Below are 21,011 nucleotides of genomic sequence, written 5' to 3' on the forward strand. Positions count from 1 at the left end.
TTGTATAAACTAGACTCTTCCTGCAACAACTTTTATCATGAAGTTTTTCAAACAACTTTTTCTCTGCTTTAACTTTCTGTAATGAGCCAAGAAGCAAAGAGAAAAACCTGTCCATGCATGATGTGGAAAACTGGGATTTTTTTTTTAAAGGAGCTTTGTACTATGTTGCACTAAACATGTTTTATACAACACACCTGAGAGCTGTAGTAAACTGTGTTGAAATGGTGATGAATGTTTGTTGCTGGTTTTGTGTGATATGGGTTTTCAATGTGCTTTATTTTCTCATGCATGCACACCTACTCATGTACTGTCGGCCAAGAGGGAGCTTCCGAATGGCATCTGAGCTGTGTCAAATCGAGATGTAATCAGGCCTTTGGATTCTAACCATGCGCTTGGCAGTTTTGGTGAGGAAAGTATGTAATAAGCAACCAGGAGGGTGGCAGCTATAATGGGGTCAGAGGAAAGGCTAATGTTGACTTCTGAGAACTTTCTAGAGCTGCTCATTTCTAGGTGAATTCTGGCTTTAGGTTTTCTGCTGACAGCTATGCTCTCATGCTGGGTCCCAGGGCGCACAGCCACTGTGATGTGGCAGAATAACTTGCCCTGGCTTGTTCAGAGAGCTGGCTAATACAGAACACACTCCTACAGATCCCATCAAAGTTCAAAACAGGAAGGAGCCGGCCATTTCTTTGGCATCGTGTTCCTGTGTGCAATCCGGAAAGAACATGGGTGGCACCTCAGTACTAAACCATTTTTATTGACAGTGCAAGAATCTGGCCAACCTTTTGTAAAACTGCCTTGTCAGCACCTCCATTCTGTGGCTGGTGAAACTGAAGCACCCATTTAAGGATCACATTTTCAGGAGTTTGCACAAATACAAATTCCTTTTCCTCCGCCCACCACATTTCCCTAAATGGACCCAAGCAGGAGAGGGGAGTGCATGGAATGTTCTAAAACAGGGACTGAGTATCTGCAGGATGGCCATGCACAGGTGGGCGGGTGTATGCGCAGGGCCATGGGGATAGATCCCCATGGGTTGGGTCTCCCACTGCAGCTCAAAATAGGTGGCAACTGAAGTGCCGGGGGTGTGGTCTGTGGGATAAACAGCAATGCTGACTGTGTAGCAGAGAACCATGTGGGAGTTCTATGCTGCCTGGGCAGTACCCAGACTGCACAACGTGGCCTGGAGACCTGCTTACTCCTGGAACCCCGTGGATGTGCCCAACGAGATCTACATTGAGGTCCTGATGCAGCTGCTTCCCCCTAAAACTCTCAAGACTAGAGCAGTTTTTTTAATTTAAAAAAAAGGGGGGGGGGGTTGTCAGAAATGTCTGTGACCAAAATGACTTCTGCCACACACAAAACAAATAAATAAATACATTCATGTTGGTTGAGATGTTTTGGTTTTCAGCTAAGTTGCTTTTTAAATTTCATTTTGTTGGCAGAAACACCCATTTTCTTTCACTTTGTTTTTACACTGAAACAAGGTGGGGTTTTCGTTCGGAGGTTAGAATGTAACAAAACTTACATTTTTTGGTATAAAACAAAACAAAAAAACACAAGTTTTAACAAAACTTTTTATTTCTTAAAAAATGGTCATGAAATACTAGCTTTTTCCAGCCAGTCCTACTCCGGTCTCCTGAGGTTCTTTGGCAGGGGGAGTCGGGTGTGGGGGGGGGCACTGAGGTCTAGTGCTTTCCACATATGCATGTGTTTAACCCCTGCCCACCATATAACTGGGATAAAGCCTCTCTCAGAAGACAGAGGCCTCCCCCATACATCCCTGGCTCATGACTTCTCTTTTCCCAGTGATAGTAGCCCCTTGCTTTCTTTTGGGATGGGGAGGCTAAGGGTAAATTATTTTGATGACTAAATGCAAACACAAAACTACAAGGCTTCTGGATCCATGGACCAAGTGCAGCACTAAAGTTTTCCTCGGCAGTTCCCTTGACAAGGAGTCTGGAGAGGAGGGAATACGTACTAAGGTACCTTGCTCTTGTGGTACTAGTTTAGGCTTGTTTTACAGATTTGGAGGCAGGAAACAGTTTTCCAAGTCTGAATTTGATAAATGAGCAGATGTCTCCTTCCATGACTGCTATAGCAATGGGAGCCTGGACTTGTGCAGAAATACGTTCTGGAGGGGGTGGGGGGGAAGCATTCACACTATCCTTACAAAAACAAACCACCTCAGCTCTGAGTTTATATTCTGTGTCACTTCAGCACAGTTAACAATGTTGTGTGGCCTTCACTTTCCTAACAGTATCTGTCCATCTTCTCCTTGCCTTTACCTTTGTCCTTTTGGGCACAGGGGTCCTGTCTCCTCAATGCAAGCACAAAAGCTCTTAGCATTACCTTGCAGCACTTCGAGGGAAGAATAAATACACCCTCAGTGACCTGAGCACTAAGTTTGGTCAGGAATCCATACAACTCCTTCCTTCTCTCTCATGAGACTGAAGGACAAAATGGAACACCAATAGACAGTTTCAAATGAGAAATATGTGCTTTATCTTCCATTTGCCAAATATTTCCTTTTATTTAATTATAGACAGAGCACTTAAAAAACAGAGGTCACCCCAGGCAAAAGTACAGAACTGCAAGTCTCTTTTCCCTCTCATTTGGAAACTCGTTCATGCGCTTCCAGCATTTCCTTGATATCTGCTGCAAATTCATCAAAAGGCACAATGGCGAACCTCTGACATGGTGAGGCAGCAGCTATCTTCTATTCATTTGCAAATCTAGACTGTTTCACATAGAGCAGAATTGTTCTGCATTATCAGATTACATTTTGTAGTAATTTTATTCTTTTGTAAAGGATCTTAAATAGGATAAATGATGATCAGCTTGAAAGCTGCCATCTTGGGAGTAAGACACACAGAATTCGGCTGTTTGCACAGAAAAGCAAGAAACTTTCAAAGGTGTTATCAGCAGTTCCATAAAATTTCGAGAAAACATCTTTCAACAGCTCTAAAGGTCTTGACTCTTAATTGGGAGATGGTAGCAAGCGGCATTTCCTATTTCTAATTCTTCATAATGAGATCCAGTTTGATGAAGTAAGGTGCAAATTCTGTCCCTAATGTTAGAATTACCCTAAGTGAAGGGTAAGACTGTATGTGGATTTAACTTCCCCCTTAACAGCAGTAGGCAAGAGCTAATGACATTTTTATTTAATCATAACAAAAGGTCTTGAAATTCTGCAATTGGTTAGAGATGCTGTGAAATTAGGTTTTAAACAAATGCCAAATGACCATTCTTAAAGCATTTCCCCACACTAAAGATGTGAAAATCCACCCTCGTGCTTCACACTAATTGGTCGCTTAGGACCAAGGGTTGAAGGGACCCTAGAGACTGTATTCCCCTCTCAGCTGTCGAGGTGCTCACTACGTGTCTGGGGTGAGTGCACTGGGATGTGAGAGAAGGGAAGGCTGGCACTAGCACGCTGTGCTGGTTCTCTTCTGTGGAGGAATATAAAATTTCACTCAAACTCAACCCAGTATCAAATTATTACTGACAAAATCCAAACCTGGCTGCCCATGCATTGCTCTTTGGTGCTTCTGAGATTGCATTTCCGCTAGCAGTGGCAAAAAAAAAAAGAGTGAACACAGCTGCTATGCCAGATTTCCCCCTCACACTTTCATCCTTAATCCCGTTATTCTAGTACTAGGCATTGGCTAGACAGACTGCTGAAGCACAAGCATTGCCTGGGCGGATCAGGAGCTGCAGGTAGATGGGTCGTAAAGTACAGTCCAAGATCAATCTAACCCTCCCCTCACCCCACAAGCTATACAGGGACCTTTGTAAAGTTTAGTTTTGTCTTGTGAACTCTAGAACCACCTCTCTGCTTGGACTAGCCCTCTGGCTGGCTGACCTCATACAGGGCCTTAGCTATTTTCTCCAGCCTCTCTCTGTATTCCAGTTCTCTATAGAGGGATACGTTGACTCCTTTGAAGCCATACATGGCCCCCCACCAGCATGCGGCAATGGCTGCTGTAGAATCGGAGTCCCCACCATGGAAAAAAGCCCGGTGAGCGAGCTCCGTCCAGGAGTTTCCAGCGCCAAGTATGGCATCGTAGGCAATCATTGGGGCATCATGCCCACTGCTGCCGCCCCAGCCAGAGTAGCTCAGGGAGACATAGAATTCATCTCGCTCCTTCACGCCATATATGGGGGGGAAGGTAGGAACAGACACTCCATCTGAAATTCCCCTGGACTCCAGGTATCTTTTCCACTGTTCTTCAAAGTAGGACCTACAAAACAGGAGAGAAAAGTAAGCAAAAGTCCCAGGACAGCAGTAGGCAGCATTTCTGTTTAAACAGATGGACACCACAGCTGTCAGCAAAAAACATGAGAGAGCGAACTCAGCCCACCTGCTAAACCAAACAGCAAACCTTTCCTGTCTAATTGGAGACATTAGCGGCACAATACAAAGGCTATGAGAGGGTGAGAATCACAAAGGGAGGAACACTTAAGCATTTGACTCTTCCCTCCAGGAGAGGGCACTAGAGCACCGACTGGGACAAATAACCCATTGCATTGCAAGAGATTCAAAGTGACAGAAAATAAGTAGAGAGAACCAAAATCCTGCATTCAGATCATCTCCACAAACTATGTGTGTGAATGGATTCAGAGTCCGAACCAGGATCCAGATCAAAATATTTTAGCTGCCTGCCCTCCGCCCCAAGCCCTAATGTGCTGGGGGTAACATCTGAAACTCGGGGGGGCTTTCAAAACGTGTATCTGACCTTCTCACCTCAGCCCCAACTCTAAAAATAAATTTGCCTGCTGCCTCGGGACTGCTTTCTTCCAAGCTGAGATAACCTATTAGTGATGGAAGATAGAGCTCGACGCCTCCCCCCCATTTTCCCCTTTCTGAATTACTGATGAGCCAATCCTGATTACTGTCAATTTGGAATTTGCCAAACAGTTTACACAACCAAATTTCAGCCTATGGTTTGTTTGAAGTGTCCACTAGAGAATTTATTGGTGGTGTGTGATTGACCACAGAAGTAGTCCTGGTATCTCTGCCCCATAGTTGGATGACAAATATTACAGGAAATTTCTGAATAACCAATAATCATTGGTGTTAAAAATTGTGTGCGACTCTTGAAAATTTCACACGTTTTTCACAAATGGTTGTCAGCCATCTGAATACTCCACAAAGAATAGTGAACCAAACGTGCTGTTTCTTAGTCACAAATATTCACAAATCACTTTAGTATTCACTGAGTTGTTGAAGATCATGATCAACTGGTGTAAATCTGCATCGCTCCAGTTGAGGAACTGACCCCAAGGGTTGGTTTTTAAGCTAACTAGGACTATGTGAACTAGCTTGGATAAAGTTAAAATCCCCTTCCACTTCCCAAAGCCACCTCCTTTTTAGAAAGAACCTTGTTAGATTCTGAAAAGCATGAATAATTCCCTCCCTCTCTGTTTCAATCACCTTCACGCTCCCTAGCTCTGTCTGACATCAGCGGTACAGTTTGAACAGAGACGCTGTTCTGCAGGATATCCAGTGGATAGCTCATGGAGAAGCATGTTCTCTCGTAAGATTTGCAGATTCTAGGTTTGGTTTGAGCAAAGAAACATCAGAACCCTTGAGTGCTTGTCTGAGTTGAGCTTGGCTCTGATCTATTTAAGTTTCTCCACAGCCCCAATCTCTAGTCATTCAGGCTCTAGGGAGGAAGGATGGTCTTGTAGCTGAGATGCAGGGAGCTGGGTTCTCTCTTTGGCCCCGTTAGAGAACAGAAGTGTAGTGGAGGACAAGTTGCTTAATCCCCTCTTTCTCTATCTGTAAAGTCATATATTCATAGCGTTCAAGGCCAGAAGCAACCACCAAATCATCTAGCCTGATCTGTATCTCATAGGCCCCCAGCACCTGCACACTAACACTAGGGACAGCAATACTTCCCTCCCTCACAGAGGGATTTAGAAAAGTTAGTTCGTGAGGGTGTGTAAAGCACTTTCATAACCTTCCAACAAGACTGCAGGGAGGCCTGAACATGCAGGAGTGGGCAATGCAGAGGAAAGCTGTGGGATGGGGTAGAAACCTTTCCTATCCTAGGGCCTGATTCTCATTGACACAAAGGCAGTGTAAAAGGGCCATGAAGTGAACCCTCCTTGTTGGGATCCATGAAACGGACTCCTTTCAAAAAACGGTGTTGAGACCCCATGGCTGAGGTTGCTGAATGCCTGGCATATGATAATCTGGAGAGATTGGTAACCAACCATTTGGGGGCCTACAAATTCCAGTCATCTCACCAGCAGAACCCAGCCTGGCTCACCAGTGCTTCAGGTTCTCCTTCACAAAGTAGCCAGACTTCTGGATGTAGTCTTTAGCCTGCGGCAGCACTTCCATCAGTCCCTTCCCCCATTCGTGAGGGGGCTTGCGATTCACAGCATAGGCGGTAAAGAGAGCAGAAGCCAGGGATCCCAGATAGCCAGTTGGATGATGATGGGTCATTCGACCGCTCTCGATGCTGACTTGAATCAGGCTGTCCAACTGCTCAGGATGACAAAACCTCAGCCCAATGCACATGGACCGCATGGCAGCCCCGCATCCTCCCTCATGCTTGTTAAATGGAATCCTCCAGCCATCTGGTTGGTCTGGCTGCAGGCCCAGTGCGTTTTGAACGCAGGTAGTACCTGTGAAGGAAGGAAACAGACTAATAAAGAGAAGCCTTGATCAATAGGCCAGAATGTTCATTTAGAATGAGGAATGGTGAAGGCCAGAGGATAGGCAGGGGAGGGAAGGAGCTTTCCTGTATACCTTTCCTAATTTCATATCAAAACCTAATTAAAATATATAAGACAGCATCAAAGTCTCAGTCCTTGTCAAGGCCAACAAAATAAAACAAGTTTGGCATTTCCAGGCCAAACTTAGTGTGTGAAAGCAAATAACTAATTTTAAAAAGTTAAACAATCTTTTTGATTTCCCCACCACCCCCAGACTCTGTCTCTCAACAGATTTTGTCAGAGAACTCCTAAAAACTTCTTCTCTGGCAAAATATTTCAAATACACCTCTACCCCGATATAACGCGACCCAATATAAAACTAATTCAGCTATAACGCGGTAAAGCAGTGCTCCAGGGGGGCCGGGGCTGCGCACTCCAGCGGATCAAAGTTCGATATAATGTGGTTTCACCTGTAACGCAGTAAGATTTTTTGGCTCCCGAGGACAGCGTTGTATCAAGGTAGAGGTGTAGCTTGATGAAAGTTTTGAACATGTAAGTTAAGGGTAGAAAATCAGTCTTGTAACAGAAAGCTAGCTACAGCTGTAACTACCGAGAGACTCTCTCTTAACCACCTAGGACAGTGGCAAAAATTGTCAATGTGCCTAAAGTAAGGTACGTCAGTCCCTACTTTGTTACCTGAGCAGAGATGGCCTAATTTTCAAAGCTGCTAAGCACCTGCAGTTTCCTTTGGCTTACCTGGAGTCATGAGTGTTCATCAGTTTAGGTCCAAAGCATATTTATAGCCTAACAACTGCAAAGTTTCCATGAATTGTATAAATCATCAGTGGTAAATTTTGTGTCTCCGTTTACTCATTCCACAAACATCCAGATATTCCCCATGAATGTTTGCAACCCAAACTTTGCAGCATCGTACTAGTGTGGGAAAATTAGAAAGTAAAACAGGCTAAACTGTGATTGCTGTACCTTATTGTCCTGCTGTCACAGCAGAACTAGTAAAAGGGATTGAGATTTTAATAAACTAAGGTGTTACTGGTAAAGATCATTGTGGTTTTAAAAAATATTTGATGTGGCTTAACTCTTTTCTTGTACTTAATTTCATATCACATCTGTGTAAATTTTGTAGCCTTAACCGTGCATATTTATTTTTGTGTATATGTGTATGCACAAGATGTATACTGCAGACCAAAAACTACAGTAGAACCTCTGAGTTACAAACACTATGGGAATGGAGGTTGTTCGTAATTCTGAACAAAACCTTATGGTTGTTCTTTCAAAAGTTTACAACTGAACATTGACTTAATACAGCTTTGAAACTTTGCTGTGCAGGAGATAAATGTTGCGTTCCCTAATTCTTTAGTAGTTTACATTTAACACAGTACTGTACTGTATTCGATTTTTTTTTCCTGCTGCTGCCTGATTGTGTGCTTCCGGTTCCAAATCAGGTGTGTGATTGACTGGTGAGTTCGTAACTCTGAGTTTCTACTGTATGTTAAAAGAATGTTAAGGATGCAAAGCCAAGTACTGAAAAGTTAGGAAATGCCAGAATTAAGGTTGCCCATGAAACCTTAATTTGGCCCCCTTGTCATATACAATATCATACTATCTTTAATTACATGGTCACTACAGCTGCCTGGACATCAGAATTCCGCAGGACATTCCCAAAACAAACAAACAAACAAAAACCTCTATTAGTTCTGTATCAGAATGAAAAGCTAAAATTTCCCATGGAACAGAAACAGGGCCACTTGGGGGGGGGGGCAAGTGGGGCAATTTGTCCCAGGCCCTGGGCCCCACAGGGGCCCCGCGAATCCTGGCCGAGAATCCCTTTCCTGGCTAGAGGCGCCTTTTTAATTTTTACTCACCCGGCGGCGGTCCGGGTCTTCAGTGGTACTTCGGCGGCGGGGGGCCCTTCAGTCGCTCCGGGTCTTCGGCGGCATTTCGACGGCAGGTCCTTCAGTGCTGCCGAAGACGCGGAGCGAGTAAAGGAGCTGCCGCTGCAGACTCAGAGCACCGCCCGGTGAGCACAAGCGCCCCCCGCTTTGCCCCAGGCCCCCTGAATCCTCTGGGCGGCCCTGAACAGAAATTCTAAAAATTTCACTGATAATGTTGAAATATTTTATTTTGATTGTATTACTTACATATCCAGTCAATTTAGCTAGCCAGTTTTTTCCCCAGCCCTGAGCAGTTTGTGCCAATCTACTTCCTCCATTGTCCCGCCCCAATCCAGCTCTTGTCCACTCTGCATTTGGATCAGGCTGCTTCTCCTCCACACTGCCAGGGTGCCAGCAGGGCAGAGGTGGGGAGGCATTGAGAGCACAGGACAAAAAGGCTTCCTGCTCTCAGGTCTGGTGCCAGGCCCTATAGTGGCCCCCCAGCAGGGACAGTCGCATCCTGTTTAGCCCCTTCCACACTGGGCTGGAGCATGCTCGATGCAGATAGAATCTTCAGGGAATTTAGCTGCCAAACTCTCCAGTGTCTTTACTGAGCATATGTAAAAGTGAGATTTTTTTCCCCCCAAAGGCTTATAACTGGGCCATGTGTGGGCTTATTTTTCACAGGAATTGCAAAGGCACATCCCTGACATAAAGGTCCCTGCCAAATTTCAAGTCCCAGATCCAAACATGCAGGTGCTAGAACTTCTCAAAGAAACTGTTGTAGGAATATTAGCAAAACAATGTCTTTTTCCCAATCTTGTTCTTGGAAATGGCAGAACCGTTTTATTTGGAACTTTCCAGAAAAATCAGTCCGATGCAGACAACTCGCATGTAAAATTTCAGCCTGAACACTTAGTTTGGTAAAGTTATAAGCATCTAAAAACAGGGGCACTCTCTGGCAACCTTAACTAAAGAGGGAATGAGAGACAGAAAATTAGACAAAGGAAGGAAACATTGTTTTGTATGGTACAGATACAATTTCAGAAGGATTACCTGGAGCTCTGCCATCCATGTCATCCATACAGTCCTTGTAGTGCTTTGCTAGAAGGGAATAGAGCTCTGGAAAACGTGGTTGTTTCCCAGCAGCTACCAGAGCTTCAGCTGTAGCCAAGTGCATCACTGTGTCATCGCTGACTTTCCAGCCTGCTATACAGATGTTTCCCAACCCGCCCATTTGTGCAAGCTGCCTGTGAATCTCCTGGCCATTCTGCAGGAACTCCCATTTTCTATTGTAATAGCCCAGGGTATCACCAACTGCGCTCAGCACCATGGCTGCCACGTAGTTCTCAATCAGACCTGAACTCATGCTGTGCTCAGGGTGGCTCCACTTCTCATGGACTCTGAAAAGAAAACAAGTATCATTAGCTTGGTAGGGGGCCTCATTGTGTATCTGGTTAAGCAAGAGCCACTCTCATAAAGTCTTAAGAGCTGGAGCGTTCAGCCTTTCTGCACCTATTGGGCAATTTAACTTGCACAAATAGCTCTGAAATGCAGTATTTGCACACTTTGCCTCACAAGCCGTATGGTTAGTTTAGCTTCTGAGTAGGGAATGGCCTGTGGGTGTTCTACTGGGAAACAAATATAAATTCAAACCTTATTCTGAACCAAGAGTAGATCCCACACCAGCCTTCCATCAGCTTTAGGCCTTGGCCTAAACCAGGGGTAGCAACCTATGGCACATGTGCCCAAGGCGGCACGCAAGCTGATTTTCAGTGGCACTCACACTGCCCGGGTCCTGGCCACCGGTCCGGGGGGGGGGGGGGGCGGGGGGGGGGGGGGACTCTGCATTTTAATTTAATTTTAAATGACGCTTCTTAAACACTTTAAAAACCTTATTTACTTTACAGACAACAATAGTTTAGTTATATATTATAAACTTATAGAAAGAGACCTTTTAAAAACATTAAAATGTATTACTGGCTCGCGAAACCTTAAATTAGAGTGAATAAACGAAGACTCGGCCCACCACTTCTGAAAGGTTGCCGACCCCTGGGCTATACCATGTTTCTCTCAGGATCTGACAAAGTACACATTCTTCTTCCCAACTACATTCAGCTGCTGCCATCCTGGCCAGGTAAATTACAGATGCAATTGAGAATAAAGTTATTTGTAAGTATTAAAATTTAGATTTTTTTTTTAAGTGTGTTCCATATAACACCCTCGGCTTGGTTGGTTAGTTGGTTTTGTATTAAATCTGTACTTAAATAAAGCCACCCCAACATTTCTTTATTCAAAAACCAGCCAACATATATCCCCCTGAAGGATTTGCCACCTTGTTATAGTAGCACTTTGATAAATGCTTAAGAGCCTGAACATGAAATGGTTTGGTCTATTTTCATTGAGAAAAATGCACAAAGAAAACCATATCAAAAGTGAAAGGTTAACTTATTAATCAATTGCTATAGATTAAGAAAGTGATTTAAAACAAAAACGAAGTCCAGTTGCACTCTGAAGAGTAATTATAGTGGTCCAGCAGCGCCCCAGAGTTAAGATTATATTACAACTTCCATTTAAAGATCAACGTTTCTAAGTCTTCTAAAATTGACATGCTTAGTAGGGGTCCTTTGAAATTTAGTGTGCCTCAAGAGAGTGCAGGGTAGGGGCTCTGAAGACTTAGGACCTGAAAAAATACCCATTTCTCAAAAAGTTTCTATCTGCGGTTGGTTTTTGTGTTGTTGTTGATGATGGGGGTTTTTTTGCACAGAGCTAGAGATAAAACTGTTGATGTGAGGCGGTTCAAAATGGTCTCAATCTGTCTAGTTTTACCCGAGATAGCGGTGACACCCACTAAATCTTTGGGGGATACAAACTGAGGATAGGATTTGAGAAAATGGACATTGTTTACAGTGCACACCCGCCAATACAGAAAAATGGCCAGAGGGTTTCCTTTCCTTCCGGTTTATAGGCTTTAAAGGCTGATGCTTGTAAGTGCTCTACAATCCAAACGGTTACTCAGATTGCTTTGAAATGTGGGGCACGGGCTAGTGTTAGTGATCCATACTTGGGGTCTTTTGACCAAGGGTTTGCCGAGTTACAACCCTCCCCCTCTAAAACCAATTTCCTTCTGCCTTGTACTGTTCAACTGAGAGGTACTAATGATAGTTCAGTGGTTTGAGCATTGGCCTGCTAAAGGCTTGTGGGGGATCTGGAGCAAAAATCTGTCTGGGGATTGGTCCTGCTTTGAGCTGGGGGTTGGACTAGATGACATCCTGAGGTCCCTTCCAACCCTGATATTCTATGAAGATGAATCACAGATCTCACTGAGACTAAGAGCTGTGAATTCACCCTTCAATTAACATAACTAAGAGTAAGTTAATCATGAACCCCCACCTAAAACAAAAGGTTTGGACGGAGTGGCTACAATTTGAGAGTCGTGGGTAGCAGATTTTTTGGGGGGAAGAGGAGGTGGAGTTGGTGTGGCAGTGCAACAGTGCCCCCTCCTGGCCAAGTGAGACGTGGCACCGATCACTCAGCTTAGCAGGACTCTGTCTATTCCTGGTGCCCAGGAATCTGAAAAACCCCTGTTCTCAAGGCCATCAGGGAGTTGGTAGGGAACCCAGCTCACCACTGCACTGGGTTCCAGCTCAGGGCCCTCAGGCTAGACAAGCAGGATCAGTGTTCATTGACTCAGGAAGGAGCTCAGGGCACTGTTAGGATATAAATATTCAGGACTGTTTGCAAAGGCCTATACTTTAAGAATGTAGGTGTAGTCTTATCACTTAGCTAGTTACAGGGGTATACAAGAAAGAATTAAAATTACTGTTTGCCGATGTAAGGGCCTTTTTTTACTGTGACAATCTGAGGCCCTGTTTTTAGGCTAAGCCTTTGGCTAAGCAGGCAGGCCAGCCATAAGCTGGGAAGCGAACAGTTACATTCTTACATTTCAAACTAGTCACATTGAAATAAGTTGCTATGGGGCTGTTAGGAATACAATCCTGTCCTGATATTCTATCACCTCCAGAGAAAGGGAAGAGCCTAGAAGATTAAAAGGAAACTTAGCATCCTGTCTGGCAAGAACTCACTTATCAATAACTGGGATGTGAAATCCTTATTTCTGTATTGTTTTATAACTGTAGTCTCCACTTCCGTATTGTTTGTCTGTATAATCTCTGTCTGGTTCTGTGATTGTTTCTGTCTGCTGTATAATTAATTTTGTTGGGTGTAAACCAATTAAGGTGGTGGGATATAATTGGTTAAATAATTATGTTTCAATGTGTTAGGATTGGTTAGTTAAATTTCAGTAAAATGATTGGTTAAGGTATAGCTAAGCAAAACTAAGTTTTACTATATAGTCTGCAGTCAATCAGGAAGTAAGGAGGGGAATGGGAACAGGGAATGGGGGTGGGGTTATTGGAATCTTGTTTCGCTAAGAGTGGGTGAAATGGGAACAGGGACACAGGCAAGGCTCTGTGGTGTCAGAGCTGGGAAGGGGGACACTGAGGAAGGAAACTGGAATCATGCTTGCTGAAAGTTCACCCCAATAAACATTGAACTGTTTGCATCTTCGGACTTCGGGTATTGTTGCTCTCTGTTCATGCGAGAAGGACCAGGGAAGTAAAAGGGTAAAAAAATAAGTCCCCTAACAGGCACCATCAACCTTCCCCCAGGCCTCTGCAGGCTCTTCAGCTTGTTGGTCTGTTCCACCCTTCCTGGGGTATTGTTGCTTGGTAGCTCTCTAGCAGTTTGCTGACAGGAATTCCTTTCACCAGTCTGCTCACTCTTCTTTTAGCCACCCCACCCCTCTGCTTCCCAGCCCTTTTATCCTCCCAGCTGCTGTGAGGCTGCCAATCAGCAGTGGTCAGCAGTGCCTGTATTAACCCCTTGGTTGTTGGGCCAGCATGGGGTACATACACTCCATGAATTAAACATATGAATGCTTCCTGGGAGGGAGGGGCATTAAGGGGCAGCTGAGGGGGAGAGGGGTTTTGGGCTGCAGCAAGGGGAGAAGGATAGCTGGAGATGCGTCATAGAGGAGGGGAGAGAGGTTGGGGGTGCAACTGAGTGAGACGTGGAGTTTAGGGGAATTGGAGGGGCGGGATCCGGGATTGTTGGGATGAGTGGCATAGGACTGGGGGAGAATACAGATGGGCACCTGTCGGCCTCACATTCTTCCCTCCCATGTGTGTGCCCAAATCTGAAGGGCTCTTGCCCCTGGGGGAGAGAGGGGCTGAGCCCCACCTTTTCCCCTCATGAGCTGAGGTGTGGGAGGCCTGGGTTGCTTTGGGGGTACCTGAATCCGTCTCGTTGCCCCCTCTGTGAGTGCTAGGATCTAATGGAGCTACTGCTCATCCAACTTCTTCCCTTTTTGTCCTTTAATAGCATTAGATGGATTCGTGTGGGTGAGAGTGCGTGGGCTGCAAAAGCAGATGAAAGGTTTAAACCTTTCAGCAACTGTGGGGTTGGCAGAGTAAAGGTATGTGTAATAACAGGGCATATTAGAGCATTGCAGAAAGAGGGCACAGTTAAGGTTGCATGGACAACCTTAATTCTACATTTCTTGGTTTTTAGACGTTTGACTTTTGCTCCGCTTAGCGTTCTGCAAGGGGATGACACGCCACCAAGCAATCCTAACTCTGCCTGAATGTAGGTTTTTTGCCGTTGAATTTTATAGAAATCATCCTTATTGCTTCGATCTACCCTGTGTGTTTATTCAGAGTTGGATCTGTTAGTTTAGTGACAACCCCTTTCTTTTTGCTACATTTCACTTCTGAGATCCCTGCAGAACCAGCCCAGTTGAGAGTGTGAGCTGGCTCCTATTCCTTTGTGTACATCAGGCCTTTGCATACTTAGTTCCAATCAGTTGCACCTGTGCAAAATCACTGAAGATGCTTAAACGCAATAAGAGGACAAGTAGGAAAACTTACAGATGGAGGTATAGAGGTTGCATCTGTGTCAGGAATTTTAGACAAGCCTCCCAATGCAGGTCGAGCATTGGCTAGAGCAACAGGTAGACAGGGCCCAGGGGTTTTAACCAGCCTGTTGCCTAGATCTACCCTGAGCATGGTCAGACAATTCTTTGCTTAAAATGCTAGTGGTCTGTCTGAACTAGTGCTCCAACCCTTGGTATAATTTAATACCAATTTAGGGGAAAATGTACCTAAGACACTCTATGACCAAGTTTCAGAGTAGCAGCCGTGTTAGTCTGTATCCGCAAAAAGGAGTACTTGTGGCACCTTAGAGACTAACAAATTTATTAGAGCATAAGCTTTCGTGGGCTATTGAGGAAATATATATACACACATACAGAGAGCATGAACAGGTGGGAGTTGTCTTAAGGAGATATATGTACACACATACATAGAGCATGAACTGGTGGGAGTTGTCACGACAACTCCCACCTGTTCATGCTCTCTGTATGTGTGTATATATATTTCCTCAATATATGTTCCACTCTATATGCATCCGAAGAAGTGGGCAGTAGCCCACGAAAGCTTATGCTCTAATAAATTTGTTAGTCTCTAAGGTGCCACAAGTACTCCTGTTCTTTCTATGACCAAGGACAGCAAAGTTAGGCGACTTGGCAGAAATCACACAGGAAGTCACCTTCAGATCAGCTTGTGTGAGTTAGTCATTCTAAGTGAGTCAAGGGATTTTTAGAAACTTGGTTTTAGATTTATTAAAAAAAAATCCCATCTCAAGCCTTAGGTGCTTTAACACAACATAAAACCCACAATCCATCCAAAACCAGAGAACTAGGATAGGCCAAACTTAGGGACAGATTTAAAGGTCAGAACATGGTCAGCAAACATGCAGCACAGTCACATCGCCTTAGGCTTTTTTGAATATAAAAGTTTAAAATAAATAAATAAAAAATCACAGGCCCAAACATAAATGGAATCTCACCCAAACTGTGTTGGCCTGCGTATTTTCGATTACTGGAACCTCGCACCAATGGCAATACTTTTCCTGGGCCAATTGTTTGACGATGCTGTCTTGTCTTTCTCTGTTGGAAGAAGCGCAAGATCACTCAACCGTGTCTGTGACAGTGTTGAACACACATAATTTTTGACACATCTTAATGTGCTCATTTCACATTCAGCGCTAGGCACTCCAATTAGTAGGGTGAGAGTCAACACAATATTTTCATTTCTGGTAAAACATCACCGGGATAACTTGACACTATGAAATTCAAGTAGCTCTGGACTTCAAGGGACAAACTGAATACCTCTGTGTCCTTTGTTTTTCAAGATGAATAATCTTACAATCTCGTAAACCAAGTCTAAAGAAAAATGAGTATTTCCCCACGAGTTTAACAACTTTCTCCTTTGACTCTGCTAAAGTTATATTTTTGAAGTCACCTGGGATGGATAAAACGAAATCAAGCAGCTACCTCTTGAATTCCCTCACACTGAGATTTTAGTTCACCAATCATATCCAAGACCTCAAAATATTCCTTCGATGGTTCTCCTTTGCTTCTAACACACAATTGTGTACAAATGCATCATACATGCAGAGTACACATCTCTTCCTGTGGCTTGGATACTTTGTATTTTCATAACCCATTGCTTCCCACCTGGTCTGAGATTTTTACAATTTCCCTCATAATTTTTTTCAGATCTGAGATTGCTGAGCTCATTCACTGCGTTGGAGGACTTGGATCAGGTCAATTTTCTTTGACCGAAAGATTCCAGAGACTGCAGCCATGATAATGAAGATCCTATGCCAGCATAACATACTGAGGTATGTAGTGAGTCGGTGTGGCTCCCCGCCGCCCCGGAAGGGGGAGAGCCCATCCGGAGGCCGGAGTGGGCGGAGCTAGGGAGTTCTGAGCCCGCCCCTCAGAGGCTCAGGCGGCGACCCGGAAGTATAAAACCGGGCCCTCAGAACTCAGTTTGGCCCCAGCAGCCAGAGAAACCAGACATCTCCAGCCTAGCTCGGGGCTGGGAAACCTCCACGGCCCGGAGTGACTGCCAGGAGCCGCCGGGCCTGCCCTGTGCCCGCTACCCCGAGGAGCCGTCGGGCCTGCCCTGCGCCCGCTACCCAGAGGAGCTCCCGGACTTGCCAAACGATCCCTGGCTGGATGAACCCATGGTCCAGGATCCCCCTGAGGCCGACGCCAGCACCCAGGTAGGCCCAGAGGGGGAGTCTGGAAGTAGCCCAGGGGTAGCCGACCCCAGTCTGGCTGCAGCACTGCCAGAGCCGATGTCAGTGTGTTGCAGCCAGGATCCCCACTGACGAAGCAGTGGGTCTTCTGCCGCTGCTAGGGCTCCGGGCTGGGACGCAGTGGAGTGGGAGGGCCTGCGTCCCCCCGCCACCCAACCAGTGGGTGGCAGTCTCCCCCCTCTCCCAGGCCTGTTGAGGCTCAGGCCTATTACTGTGGCTCAGCCCTGCCTGAGGACCTGAGCTCTGCCTCTATGTTTGTTGCCCCGCCCTGACTTAGCGCCTGGGCTAAATACTTTGTTTACTGTTGCTCAACCCTGACTAAGGGTCTGAGCCCTGACCTAACGTTGGTGCCCGCCCTGAGCTGGGGTTGGGCTTCCTGTATCTTTCAGAACTGCAAGGGCTGCCGGGCGAGACCCTGCAGCCAGACAAAGCACTCAAGCCCCAGCAGGTAGTGAGTCGGTGTGCCTCCCCGCCACCCCAGAGCAGGTCGAGCCCCAGCCAACTCCTGTACTGGTAGAACAGTCAATCCATCGGACATGTTGCTTTTTGCTCAATATACGTCCTCACTACTCCTGCATTCAGCCACAGTTTCATCTTCTCGGCATTCAATAATACTCTAAAAAATTTACTATAGTTGCCTCAATGGCTTTCATTTGAGCTGCCCATCTAGTCTTGCAGAATGCTGTTAGATAGAAAGGTCTCCTTCATTCTTCAGAAGCCTGTGCAATTTCAGCTGCTGCATCAATCCTGCCAGCTACTTCAGGGGCCTAAAGTGCATCATCAAGTTCCTCTTCTCTTTGTAAAACTGTACTCTCTCCAGCAAGAGTTTGACGATAAAGATTATTTTTAGACTTAATCATTAGTTTTTCCACATTGATGGCTAGTCTGTGAAATATTTATGTATTCCCTGCAAAGCTGTGAAGAAAATCTTCAGATCTGGACTGGCCATATCTTCAGAAGTATGAACCAAAACTAGGTTAATTTGATGTGCTAGGCAATGGATATATGGTGCACACACTTTGCCTCCCTTGCCTGAAAGATATTCTCTCTTTTTCGCTTGCGCTCCCCCACGAGATCCAGCCATAACACTGGCCCCAACATATCCCGGTCATAAGAACATAAGACCGGGCATACTGGGTCAGACCAAAGGTCCATCTAACCCAGTATCCTGTCTACCAACAGTGGCCAGTGCCCGGTGCCCCAAAGGGAATGAACAGAACAGGTAATCATCAAGTGATTCATCCCTGTCGCCCATTCCTAGCTTCTGGCAAACAGAGGCTAGGGACACCACCCCGCCCATCCTGGCTAAGAGCCATTGTTGGATCTATCCTCCATGAATTTATCTAGTTACTTTCTGATCCAATACTTGTCAAATAAAACTTCAGTTAACTTGTCACACAAGGATGCAGCATCTGCCTCGCTTATTGCCACAAATGCTCTTTTATATCTACTTTTCCTTTGATATGATCAATATTAAAAAAGTGAAGCCATTTGATCGACATGTTTGCATCTGCAAAGACAGTAAAAAACTTACTTACTAGCTGCAAAGAAGCTATGTGCTTCATGGTTTCTGAGGCAAAAAGACTTATATGTTCATCTGTAATTTTCTTGCTCAAGTATTTGATTCTCTTGGTGTCATTGATATGTAGGGCAAAAGTTATATTAAGTCAAGCAAGTAGCTTCATGATAATTAACTAAATGCCACAACAGATGCTCTCCAACACTTCACAGTGGCCGTGAAAAGGGAGACCTAAACTAGCTAACGTTTTGACTGCGTCATGGAATATTTTTAGTTCTTCTTGCAACTTCCTAATATTTTCAGATGCTAGTTTATCGAAACATGCATTGATACTTGTAAAGGGTCAAAACTGTAAAGCTGCCACATGTGACTGCAGAAGTTCTTTGGTCCTCCCATGAACAGCCATTAACTTTAGCATATTCTTGCAATCACTGAAACCTGTTAACCATGTGATTTTTGAGCTTCTGTATCCCCAAACAATCACAGATGTGACAGTATGTGTAATCGGAAAGATATGAGCATGCTAAGCCACTTGACATGCAAATCTTCATGCAGTGCTTTTATCATGCTGTAAAATGAAGATGGAAAAATGGCAGCTTGTAGGAAAAACAGAAACTCCCAATTTGGCATATCACACTCAGTGGGCAGGCAAGGACCAATCTGTACAAGCATATGCAACTGCTCCGGTGATAAAACTGAATCTTGAAAGTGACTTATCAGATGGGAACTTCAAACCTATTCCAGCAGGAAGACTGCTTTGACCTGCTCCATTGTTTACCTGCTCATCCACTGAGCATTTGGTTTTGCTCTTTTCAAGTTCTTCTACAGGGTCTTTGGTTTTACGATCATCGGTGGGATCTTTGGCTACGTTGGGCTGTAGCTAATCTACAAGCAGTGGCGGATTAACACATGCCCAGGGGCCCCGGCCAATTTGAGAGCCCCCGCAGGAGTGCCAGAACCTGGGTAGAAGTGGCGGGGACGCCACCGTCGCCAGAACTGTGGCCCTGCCCCCTGCTCCTCCTCTTCCCCCACCAGAGGCCCTGCCCCGTGGCCAGGCCAGAAGCTGGAGCTGACAGTGGTAAGAGCTGCCAAGGGAGCTCAGACCACTGTGGGGTGCCCCAGATCCTGCACCTGCCCTGAGCAGGGGGCCAGAGTGTCCAAGAGCAGCCCCCAGCCCATGTCCCCACCCACTGGGGCACACCACTGCTGATGGGACCATGGGGCAGGGGCTCTGGTCCAGCCTCCTGCCCCCTGCCCAGGGCCTGCAGACATGCTCTGCGGGGAGAGGAGGCCCTGACTTGGCCTGGGAAGCGGGAGGGAGCCCCGGGAGGGTCACTGGCAGCAAGGAGCTAGGCAGAGAGCTCCTCCAGCCTCCGCCGCCACTGCATTCCACCCAGGCTCGCTCAGTGCCTGCGCCCGGCTCCTTCTGCCAAGCTACCCCCACTGGGTCCCACTGCTGCCAGGCTGCCTCTGCTGGGTCGCCCTGCTGCCACCTGGGCTTTATGCCCGAGGCAGCAACCACATGCGGCATTGCTCCTTCTGTCGCCTCTGGCCTGAGGCTTGCAGTTTGGGAGGGCAACACCCCCCCCCACACACACACTTCCCCCAAACTACACCCATGCAGCCGCCACTTTGTGCCTGCCTGAGGCTACTACACCTATGTTAAAAAATGGGTGGGCATGGCCCTCTCACTTTTAAAAGGGAGGGGGTGATGCCCCCCTATTTCCCCCGATTCTGGACCCCCTGGGCCCCAATAAACGTTCTTTGTACGCAGGGCCCCAATAAATCTTTATCCGTCTCTGAAATGGAGCGTGCCCAGTGGTTGCAACCCTGGCAGGATGGGGAAACTCCTGCTACTATCAGCCAGTGCTGGGCATGTGCAATGCTGTGGGATTTGCAAAGGCATTGCATGACAGGTGGGGGCGGGTCCCCTGGGTCTCCTTTAAAACTAGGGTAGCACAATCAATGTAATTGCAACAGCCCTGAGGCAGCGAGAGAAAGGGCCGCTTGCCATGAGACTCGGTTCCTTGTGAGAGGAAGACCCCAGAATCCAGCAGAGCGGGCAGAGGCATAGCTGGGGCAGGTCTAGGTTGCTACGTGCCCTTGCAGATCATGAGAATTGTGGGGGTTAGTTAATGTTTGCAAGTGCTTTGAAGAAGTAAGAAGTGCTCAGCATTGGGTGAAAGGAGGGAGTGCTATTCTCCGCCCCAGGTTCATCCATCCCTAAATGTCAGGACGCTGATAGCCATTAGAAACGGACCCTGGCCTCTGCATTTCAGGAGAGATGGCTGCCCTCAGCTAGCCTGAGTTTCTATCGCTTGTTTACAAACTCCCTGGAGGAAAGGGGTGTTCTGGCGCTAGCAGAGAGCCTCGCTGCTGGGACGGGCATACAGCAGCTACCTCTTACAGTCCCTTGTAAGAAACGTTGCAAAGAACGTGGTTAAAAGGGGGGAATTACTTGCAGTTCTGTAGCCGAGTCCTCTTGTGGAATGGGACTGTTCCTTCTTCCGGCAGGTTGTCAGTTTCATTTGCAGATGAAGCAGCCAATCCTTTGTCAGCAACCGCTTCTGAAGGCAGCAGCTGACCACTGTTTCAGTTTTAGCCTACCAGAGGGAAAGGAGAAGCTTGCAGGTTGTGGGCTGGAAATGCAGCTCTTAAAATGTCGTATATCCGCATAAAGCAAAGCAACCAGACATCTTCTGGTATGTGGTAGGCTGAGCAATAGTCCATTCAGGGGGAGTCTCTTCCTGACAGTGCTACTTGTA

The 21,011-nt window shown here is 46.1% G+C and overlaps 1 protein-coding gene across 1 annotated transcript; it reads right to left on the bottom strand.

The window, feature by feature from the left end:
• Window positions 1–790: 790 nt before the first annotated feature.
• Window positions 791–20,808, bottom strand: ADPRH (ADP-ribosylarginine hydrolase). The gene is made up of 5 exons (XM_054046654.1): window positions 20,705–20,808; window positions 15,468–15,567; window positions 9,618–9,964; window positions 6,279–6,639; window positions 791–4,244 (listed from the first exon to the last, which is right to left on the bottom strand). Exons 3-5 carry the CDS (start codon window positions 9,928–9,930, stop codon window positions 3,845–3,847), a joined length of 1,074 nt encoding a protein of 357 aa, XP_053902629.1. The 5' UTR covers window positions 9,931–9,964; window positions 15,468–15,567; window positions 20,705–20,808; the 3' UTR covers window positions 791–3,844.
• Between the last annotated feature and the right edge of the window lie 203 nt (window positions 20,809–21,011).

The sequence above is a fragment of the Malaclemys terrapin genome, chromosome 1 (assembly GCF_027887155.1).
Source record: "Malaclemys terrapin pileata isolate rMalTer1 chromosome 1, rMalTer1.hap1, whole genome shotgun sequence".
Taxonomy (NCBI): Eukaryota; Metazoa; Chordata; order Testudines; family Emydidae; genus Malaclemys; species Malaclemys terrapin.